The sequence below is a fragment of the Diabrotica virgifera genome, chromosome 1, assembly GCF_917563875.1.
Source record: "Diabrotica virgifera virgifera chromosome 1, PGI_DIABVI_V3a".
Taxonomy (NCBI): domain Eukaryota; kingdom Metazoa; phylum Arthropoda; class Insecta; order Coleoptera; family Chrysomelidae; genus Diabrotica; species Diabrotica virgifera.
In genome coordinates, this window is record NC_065443.1 from 245,981,024 (window position 1) to 245,992,479 (window position 11,456).

The 11,456-nt window shown below is 32.7% G+C and overlaps 1 protein-coding gene across 1 annotated transcript in view; it reads left to right on the forward strand.

Annotated features, from left to right (window-relative positions):
* Positions 1-568: 568 nt before the first annotated feature.
* Positions 569-11,456, forward strand: part of LOC126893256 (protein FAM133-like) — a 14,604-nt gene continuing 3,716 nt past the window's right edge. The window contains exon 1 of the mRNA XM_050663259.1: positions 569-733. Within this exon, the coding sequence (XP_050519216.1) occupies positions 569-733 (165 nt within the window). The remainder of the gene's footprint in view (positions 734-11,456) is intronic.

The window sequence follows — 11,456 nt, forward strand, 5'->3', positions numbered from 1 at the left end:
GCTAATTTTTGCATGATTGTTTGATAAAAATATTTACAATTAACTGGTAATATTGTCCGACAAATATTTAAGGGTACTCCAGTTGTCGGACGAACCAAAGTTTGGAAACCTCTATATTTACGTAACCTCCCCTCCAGTCCGATTCGTAATGCATAACTAAATAAAAAAAGTCTCATAAGGGAGGTAATAATTTTTTAAGTGTGGACCCAAGACCCATTATTGCCACAATCGGTAATTATTTAAAAACAAAAATCGACATGATTAAATTTTTTTTAAACATTAAACGAATAGTTTTATATGTAAATAGTTTGGTAAGTATTTACTGTTGGCTTCTTTCGAAAAAAAAACATCTATAAATATATGACATGACCTTTCGTACTACAAGAGATCTTTGATTATTTTTGCACGTATGTTGTTTGTTATTTATTTGAATGGTTGGACGTTTATCAAACAAAAGATTGTCACTTGTTTAGATCTCAACATATTCGGTAAAGAGAACATTTATTTATATTTTGGAAATAAACCTCAAGAATTGTAATTAAAGTAGAGGTCTGGATGTGAGAAAGCCATGAGCGATGTTGGGAGAGATTCCCAAAATAAGCACATCGGAAAATCTTCATGGTTTGACCATAATACCAAAAGAACAGAGAAATTGGTCCATATGGGCAGAAATAAACTGAGCAGTAACAGAAATGTAAAACCTGGCATGGTAAGAGATCTTACCCATGCCAGGGTAAGAGAACTCCAGAATAAAATAGGCATTTACAATACAAACCTTGTAATGCTAGCACTACCATAGAAAGTGAAGTGCTACTCTATTGTATATATAGAATATTACTTCAACTAACTATGGGAGCCTACTGTCTACGTTTCGTCTAGATCAGTCTTTAGGGTGTAAGTTCGTCTTATGTAAATCAAAAATATGAACAACGAAAATTCAGATTGGGACAAATAAAGCAAAAAATCAACTAATCATATTTATTTATCATAAAAAATAGATATAGTTAAGTGATAATATTTAATAATAAGCTAACCCTGCCTATAGTTTTACAATGAAATGAAGTGATACTTCATCAAATTTTGATGTGAATAGGCCTTAGACGTGGACCATGTCTTCAAGCTGCCATAGTGTTCTTGAAGACAGCTAGGTGTTTATTCCCACGATGGCATCGTCTACGCTGAAGAGTTGTGTTGAAGTTCCTTCCGAAGGGTCTAGGACATTTCGCCGTCGCCGTTTCGCCGTCGAGCCATTTCGCCGTCGCCATTTCGTTGTTAGCATTCGTACTTATAATTTCGGGATGATCATTACTTGTATATAAGTTTTGAATGGCTTTCGAACGATTATATACTATCACTTTTGCATAATGAAGTTTTTTATTTTTGATACAGTAAAAACAATTGAAATTTTTCTCCCTTTTCTCAATATTGTTTATTTCCGGGAATCTGATAATAGACTTATTTATCTATTTAATGATATATTCTAATTATACTCTTGTTTATTAATTGTCCTTAATTTCCTAGAAATAATAGGTTAAACTTAAAATTACAAACAATATTTTTAATACTGTAAATATTTTATTTTTCAGACGAAAACAATGTATAGTTGAATACGAAAATATAACTTGGTTTTACTAGCAACATCAGCATTTTATAGTATTTTTACTACAAAAGCGATATTACGTAGGTCAAAATTTTTGACGTAAGAGAACTGTCAAAACATTAGAATGTGACTTTTCATTATTGCCATGTTTATAATAAACATGGCAATAATGAAAAGTCACATTCTAATGTTTTGACAGTTTTCTTTCGTCAAAAATTTTGACCTACGTAATATCGCTTTTGTAGTAAAAATACTATATTTACACTGACATTTAGTATAAAAAAAAGTTAGTATGTTATCACGTTCTTGCGACATTTAGTATAAAAAAAGTTAGTATGTTATCACGTTCTTGTAAACTTAACCAATGCCGGGATGGCGACGGCGAAACGGCCGACGGCGAACTGGCTCGACGGCGAAACGGCCGACGGCGAAGTGGCTCGACGGCGAAACGGCAACGGCGAAATGGCGACGGCGAAACGGCGACGTCGAAACGTCCCAGTCCGCCTTCCGAAGGGGGAAACGGAAAAATTTAATTAGTTCCAAAAAACTAGAATAATAACTGATGTATGAGACATCAATTATTTTTCTTTATAGCTTCCTTGCCATAAAAATAATATAACAATAAAACACTGAAAACGTTTGTTTTCTATACTTCCACAAAATTTATTACAACTATGTGACTACAGCTGTTTCGGCAGAGTGCCTTTCTCAAGTGATTTAGATTACTATGCGTTTACCTTTTTAAAGTCTTTAACTGAAGAGGTTGAGGAGTGGGGAGCTGTTTGTCTCGAGATGGTCATTCAGAATTATATCTGTATTTTTCAATTTATTAATTTCCATAGATTCTAATAAAGATAGCTTAAGGCCTTTATTTTGAATATGCAGAATTTGAAACTGTTCATTAAAAGAATGATTATGATCTAGAAGACTACACAACAAACATGAGTTCTCCCTATCATAAACCTACCCATACTGACACAACTATACACAATTCATCATCCCATCCTACACAACACAAATTAGCAGCCTACCATAGCATGATACATAGACTGTCAGAAATTCCCATGTCAAAAAATAACTTCGAGATAGAACTGAACATCATTAAAATAGCAAAAAATAATGGCAATAACGAACAAACAATTAACAAAATTTTAAACCAAAAACTCCATAAGAAAGCCCTGAAATTAGTCTATCCACCACCACAGAAAGAACCCAGTACCTTTTGCTCTATCACATAGGTATACTGGCAAGATAACAACAAAAATAGCCAGATACATAAAAAAAAGCAATATCACCAGCTTTCACAACTAACAACAACCTAAGTAAATATATTAAGAACAATAAGAGCCGAAAGAGAAAACAACTACAGATTGGTGTTTACAAACTAACTTGTGGTGACTGCCCGAACACTTACATCGGTCAAACTGGCAGAACCTTTAACAAACGGATAGCAGAACACAAACGGGCTTTCAATAATAGAAAAACAGACACTTCTACATACGCACTTCACCGTCTAGATCAGAGGTCGGCAACGTTTTTAATGTAAAGAGTGAAATACTAAATTAAAAATTCATGGCGGGCGCTAACTATTTTTTGACCTAACAAATATATAAATATAAACGTATAAAACATAAACGTTTTGAATTTCTTGTCTTAATTAACAATAGTTTAAGGGCGCACTAAAATTTATTAAAGGGCGCAGTGGCGCCCGCGGGCGCCGCGTTGCCGACCTCTGGTCTAGATCATAATCATTCTTTTAATGAACAGTTTCAAATTCTGCATATTCAAAATAAAGGCCTTAAGATATCTTTATTAGAATCTATGGAAATTAATAAATTGAAAAATACAGATATAATTCCGAATGACCAACTCGAGACAAACAGCTCCCCACTCCTCAACCTCTTCAGTTAACGACTTTAAAAAGGCAAGCCCATAGTAATCTAAATCACTTGAGAAAGGCACTGTGCCGAAACAGCTGTAGTCACATGGTTGTAATAAATTTTGTGTAAGTATAGAAAACAAACGTTTTCAGTGTTTTATTGTTATATAAAATGAACTTCCATCAAGTAACGGTCGAATCCATCAATTATATAAAAATAATAATTAAACAAATAGCAGATGTGCAAGGATAAAGTGAATAGAATTGTTATTAAAATTTATTTTTGTAAAAGATTCCTAAATGCATAAATACCTATATAGAAATTATAAAATTGAAAACGTGGCTTTGGAGAGATGTGAGGTTATGTAGAAAAACATGTTTATAAAAATTTATAAAAAAGATTAATTAGTTATTAATATAGAGATGTACTCTCCACAGGAGATAAATTGTAGAAATAAATGAATTTTACAAGGAGACATTGCCTTAAATAGAAGTAATATTTTAAGAAACACTCTGTTATCTCCATAGAGGTTTCCCATGACGAATGACGGGAAAGGAGTTGTCAACTGAAATGAAGGGTGGTACAGAAGCATTGAAAATCAATGTATGTCTGTGGTTGAGTTTACTTACTTATTTACTCTTACTTAAACTCACTTCGTGAGTTTTAGCCGACTTAACAATATGCCTCCATCTCCTGTGTCTTGAGCCAGATCTCCATCCAGTTTTCCACCCCCACTTTCAGGTCTCCTGCTATATTACCTGGCCAGTGGAATCGAGGGCGTCCACGTGATCACCAGCCTTACTATTCTTTCGTCAGAATGTCTTCTGAGGTGTCCGGCCAATTGGAATCTTCTGAACTTTTTTCTTTAGTTCTTTTGTTTCTGTAGTTAAATGAACTGTCTTAAAATAAAACAGAATATTTAGCTTATGAACAGGAAAAAAGAGAGCGCCAAGTATTTTTTAAAGAAAAAAATAATAGGTAACACCAAAACAGAATGTTTAGAAATTAATAAATTCAGTAGAAATTATAATAAAATAATTATTTAAATATAAATTAATTGTTCGGGAATCTATATTTCTTTATTTATTATTGAATATTATTTTATTATTGAACTATTCGGGATAGAATAAGTTCCTTAGGATTTAAAATATAAATTATTTATTAATTATAGGCTATTGATTATATTCAAAATAAGATAGCTAAAAGGAACTACAACGTTAACGGGGTTTTATTATTTCATATGGTCAATGGACATGGACATCTATATATGAAAAAACCGCGGAGTGCTACCATTTAAAGGGGTGCGTTTTTAAGAAATGGGTGAATTAGTCCCAGGGCACAGGTTACATTAGGGTGAGTTCTAATAGTCTAAGAGCTAGTGAACCTTTTGACTAACGGTCGTCCTGTAAGGCTAAAAATTTGTAGAGTGATAATTCATAGCACACCAAAGCTAAAAACCATGACCTGGCAGGCCTCAGCGGTGCACGTGTATCTACCAGGTGAATCGAAAAGTGCAAATTTAGGGGGTAAAATAAACTTTCTCCTGTAAGGTTTAAATTTAAGTATGTGTTTGAGTAAGTCATTTAGAAGAAATGTGTACAATGACAGGCGATTCTGAAGAGCATACGACCTTGCCAGGCGAGGGGAAAGATTAGGGGTTTTTCCTAAAATTATTCTTTTTGCATCGAACAAATTTTTTTTAGGCTTTTTGAATCATTCCAAACAGAAAAGGTCCTTAGTTATTTTTCTCTTAAGTTAATAGTTTTTGTTATATAAGCGATTGAAAATTGCGAAATCGGCCATTTTTAACCCAAATCGGACATTTATCTAAAAATTTCAATATTGGCAAGGTACGCAGATATTCCTTAAACATTGATTGATGAAATCCCGAAGAGTTTTTTGCAATAAAATATCGAAAACCGCTTTGTTTTTTTAATTGCTAATCAAGCGGGCGCTACACTAGTATAATTGAGGACGTTTGAGCTTGCATAAATTCATTATCTCGAGAATGGGCAAATTTGAAGAGAAATCCTCAGACAGGTCGATTTTTATTTTTGAATTAGGACTTTTTGGTATATATATAATACTAGTGACGTCATCCATCTGGGCGTGATGACGTAATCGATTTTTTTTTAAATAAGAGTAGGGGTTGTGTGATAGCTCATTTGAAAGGTTATTTAATTCTCTATTCAGTAATATAAACATTAACATAATTATTTATACAGGGTGTACAAAAAAAATTTTTTCTTCTATTTGTCAAATTTAATCAAAGTTAATTTAATAAAAAAAAATTTTTTGTACACCCTGTATAAATAATTATGTTATTGTTTATATTAGTGAATAGAGAATTAAATAACCTTTCAAATGAGCTATCACACAACCCCTACTCTCATTTAAAAAAATCATCGATTACGTCATCACGCTCAGATGGATGACGTCACTAGTATTATATATATGCCAAAAAGTTCTAATTTAAAAATAAAAATCGACCTGTCTGAAGATTGCTCTTGAAATTTGCCAATTCTCGAGATAATGAATTTATGCCAACTCAAACGTCCTCACTTATACTACAGTGAAGCGTCCGCTTGATTAGCAATTAAAAAACAAAGGGATTTCCGATATTGTATTGCAAAAAACTCTTTGGGATTTCATCAATCAATGTTTAAAGAATATCTACCTACCTTGGCAACTTTGAGATTTTTAGATAAATATCCGATTTGGGGTTAAAAATGGTCGATTTCGCAATTTTCAAAATTTTCAATCGCTTATATAACAAAAACTATTAACTTAAGAGAAAAATCACCAAAGACCTTTTCTGTTTGGAATGATTCAAAAAACTTAAAAAAAATTTGTTCGATGCAAAAAAAATAAATTTAGGAAAAACCCCTAATCTTTCCCCTCGCCTGGCAAGGTCTTATGCTCTTCAGAATCGCCTGTCATTTTACACATTTCTTTTAAATGACTTACTCAAACACATACTTAAATTTAAACCTTACAGGAGAAAGTTTATTTTACCCCCTAAATTTGCACTTTTCGATTCACCTGGTAGATACACGTGCACCGCTGAGGCCTGCCAGGTCATGGTTTTTAGCTTTGGTGTGCTATGAATTATCACTCTACAAATTTCTAGCTTTACAGGACGACCGTTAGTCAAAAGGTTCACTAGCTCTTAGACTATAAGCACTTTTGGTACAAACATGTCTACATAAAAATTGTTCCTGGTTAAATTTTCTATCTAAATATCACTTTCTAAAGTCAATGGTACTATTTTTTACAAAAATATATTCAAAAGAAAAAGCACAAAGAAACCCAAAAGAAAGAAATTTTGTTTTTTGTCCCATAACTTTTGTCCACGAGGATCTGGCTATAGACATTGCTTTACACAAAAAAAAACTACATACTTCTTCTTTAAAATGTTGTTTGGTAAAGGTAATGAGGATTTATAGTTTTCAAAATATGATTTTTCAAATTTCGCCACTCGCAGCATATTTGGGCAATTTTCCTTGTTATTTCGCAAATATTGTTCTGTAACTTTTTTCTACGTAACTTTAGGTATATGCAATGGTACACGCAATAGGAATAGAAATCAATTACCTTTAAAATGGTGTACTGTATAACGTTGTACGACTTTTTTTAAAGAGTATTATGGTTGTTCAAGGTTTTATATTTTTAACGAATTTTTATAATATAATATAAAAATAAAATAATATTAATATAATATTGTATTATATATTATAATACTATATAGTACATAATACAAAAAAAAAATATTTTTTACGATTATTTTTGAAATTTCTCATTGTAGCTTTTTTTTTCTTGTACATGAATATACTATATTATATTGCTCAATAAAGGGGGCTTACTTTCTGTTCTTTAAAATGGTGTATCATCTATATTTAAATATGTAATGGAGACCGAGTGATTCTTTGATATTTTTTTACCTGTATTATTTAAAATTATTTCTTTTACAAAAATTACATAAACATTAGTCTTAGAAAACATCATTTTAGTTAAAATTATTTAAACGTTGACATTTAAAAAATTTTCAAAATCAAAGTCCATCTCTTCGTTAACATTAGCTTCAATATCTTCCTCTGACACCTCAGTTATCTTAGAGTTCCCACAATTAGTACCCATGCACATTCACACTTTGCAGAATATTGAACAACTAATTCCTATCTTCCTACAACCGCAGTTTTTTGTACTTCCTTTGGTACATTTACATGCTATTTTTTCAAGCAAAGCTTGTGGTGTAAAGTATTACCTATAAAAAATAAGATTCAATCATAACACACAATCACATAAAAAAGTTATAATGAGAAATTTAAAAAATAATCCTAAAATCAAAAATCGTTGCAAGTACTTATTACATTTTGAAAAAGCATATCTTATTCAAAAATAATCATAGAATTTTTTATAATACATCATTTTAAAGTTAACAGAATAAGCTTTCTTTTTTATTATAGAATATATACCTAAATGTAGAAAAAAAAGTTATAATGGGAAATTTAAAAAATAATCGTAAAAAATATAAAAATTCGTTAAAAGTATAAAGTCTTGAAAAAGGTAACCTCTTTAAAAGAAGTCGGACAACATTATACAGTAGAACATTTTAAAGGTAATTGGTTTCTATTCCTCTTACATGTACCATTGCATATGCCTAAAGTTACGTAGAAAAAAGTTACAGAACAATATTTGCGAAATAACAAGGAAAATTGCCCAAAATTGCTATGAGTGGCAAATTTTGAAAAATCATATTTCAAAAACTGTAAATTCTAATGACCTTTACCAAACATCATTTTAAAGATAAAATATGTAAGTTTTTTTCTGTGAAGCAATGTCTATACCTATATCCCCGTGGACAAAAGTTACGGGACAAAAAACAAAATGTCTTTCTTTTGGGTTTCTTAGTGCTTTTTCTTTTGAATATATTTTTGTAAAAAAAAGTATCTTTGACTTTAAAAAGTTATATTTAGATAGGAAATTTAACCAGAAACAATTTTTATGTAGACGTGTTTGTACCAAAAGTGCATAGAACTCACCCTAATGTAACCTGTGCCCAGGGACTAATTCACCCATTTCTCAAAAATGCACCCATTTAAATGGTAGCACTCCGCGGTTTTTTCATATATAGATGTCCGTTGACCATATGAAATAATAAAACCCCGTTAACGTTGTAGTTCATGTCTATAGTACATGATCAATAGCCTATTATATTTATTTGCTTTTCTTCAAACTTCTTAAAATAATGCAAGATAAACTTGTGTATTTTCTGATTACTTTCATATAAAAGCTCGAAATTGCTCATAAATATATCCAAATGGGCATGCTTCAATAATAGTAGGGGAGGAAAGTATGCTAAATGTTCAGTCACTCGAGCGTTATGGGGACCTATTGGGTTGTAAAGAGTAGGTTCTAAAACCAAAAAAAGTTAAGTAAAGTTTTCCATTTTAGTGAGGACTTTCCATTTTTAATTAATTTTCCATTTCCAACAATCGTTTTTTCCAATTATAGCGCCATCTATGCGTAATTCGAAAAAATGTCTCGAATAAAAGTTACTTATTTTTACATACGGAAAAAGCATTGGCCCAAAAAATGATTAAAGTGGAAACCCCAAGGGGTAAGGGGACGAGGGAAGGCCAAGGCTATCCTGGAATGAAAATATAAGAAAAGCGATGAAACATCGAGATTTGGTGAAAGAGGACGTCCAGGATAGGAATAGATAGCGGTTAGGTGCAGAGGTGTAACCAGGATAATCCTAAGGGGGGGTTACATCTACTTGAAGGTCTCTGGGGGGTATGGAATAATAATGGTGTTAAGCGTATAGAGCTCAAAGTACATCCAAAAGGGGGGGTTATAACCCCCAATACCACCCTCTGGTTACGCCTATGGTTATACATACATATACGCTAGCCCGTATATGTATGTATGTAATACTTGTTCAATAACGACACTTATCGAAAAGTGTAATGAATACAATGAACATTTGGCATTTGTGGGTTACAATAAGGCATTTGATTCCATAGAACTCTGGGCCTTATTAGACGGAATGAATAACGCAAGGATTGATTCCAGGTATAGAATGCTCCTAAAATACATATACGACAATGCAACTGTGCAAATAAATGTAGCAGATGGCCTAACAACAAGCAAAATAAGAACGGAAAGAGGTGTTAGACAGAGAGACACCATATCTCCAAAATTATTTACTCTTGCATTAGAAGATGTGTTCAAGAAGTTAAATTGGGAACAACAAGGAATTAAAATCGATGGAAGATTTTTAAGTCACCTGAGCCATAAGCAACAATAGAGAGGAACTGATCTGCATGCTGAAAGAACTTAAACGAGAATCTGAGAAAATCGGTTTAAAGATGAATGTAAATAAAAAAAAGTGATGACAAATCAAAATATCACAATCGACTTAGATTGCTAGAAGTGAAATTGAAAGTGCCGAAGAGTATATATACCTAGTTCACACGACCAAACTAGGCAAACAGAATCAAACGGCTGAGATAACTAGAAGAATACGAATGACTCGGACAGCAGTAGGAAGACTTAGTGATGTGTTAAAAAATAAAAAGATACCAACAAATCTAAAGAAAAGGGTATTCAACAGTTGTATTCTACCGGTTATGATTTATAGAGTGGAGACCATGACACTTACAGAGGTCTCAGCCAATAGATTGAGAACGACACAGAGGGCGATCTATCGAGCTATGTTAGGAATATCTCTGAGGGAACATATATGAAATGAGGAAGTGCGAAGAAGGACGAAGGTGGAAGATGTAATTGGAAGAATTGCACAAATGAAATGGAACTGGGTGGGACATATGGCACGGCCAAACAACGACTGGTGGACGAGAAACATTGTACATTAGAGACGTTGCGAACACAGTTGTAGTATAGGAAGACCACAAAAACGATGGCTAGACGACATCAAAGCCAAAGTAGGGAGAAAATTGCACCAAATGGCACAAAACAGCGAAGAGTGGAGAGCTCATAGGGAGGCCTTTGTCCAGGAGTGGATGCGGACAGGCTGAATAAGAAGAAGAATACCTGTTCAGTTCACAGTACAGTTATGACCCAGTGTTCGAGATATCGAAATGCCGTTTTCGGATTTGGAGTCGGGAGACAAAACTATATACCCATCCATCGACAGATCGGCTAGGATCTAGAACGAACAGACTTTGCGAATTTATAAACAAAAAATTTTTTTTAATGTGTTAGGCGCGGTTTAGGGTGTCTAATCTTGATGTCATGTTTTCATAAATTAAAAATATAGATACATGTTAGTTTAAACTAAAGTAAAATAATGACTTTAGTCACGATATACGATACCGATGGCTTTTAGTTAAAGCATGTATTGTTAATACGTCACAAGGGAAAATATCAATTTGTACTTTATTCCTTACGTGTACATTATCAAGGTTTTCTAAAGACCATCATTTAAATAAAAAAGTTTGCTATTTTCAATAGAAACATAATAAGCAGTTTACCGAATGTAGGTTAAATCGAAGCGTTATTAAAAACTGGATTTCACTACTTTTACAAAGCTATGAATATTTAACTAAACTGTGATGATATATACAGGATGTCTTTATCTATTTAAAGTTCTACTTCTTCTTCTTCTATCCAATATATTAAACTTTGGGTCTGTTCTGGCCTGATCTTAAGTATACATGACATTGATAGATAGCCCCATCGCTTACTTTTAAGAGGTGTTTCTGGTAATGTGGTATCCTTACTATTCTGCATAGACTCTCACTATCCATTCTTGTAACTTATTCTTTCCACTCTTATGCTCTGTGTCTTTGCCATCGTACAATATTCTCGATATTGCAAATATCTCTTAGTTCGTTATTTCTCTTACTATTGTGCCAACCACTAATCCCAAGGTTCTAATTTCTGTTTTCATTGTGCTCTTTCAAAGTTCAGAACTTTTTGGCTAACATTTTCGCAGGTACTGTGGTTTCCTT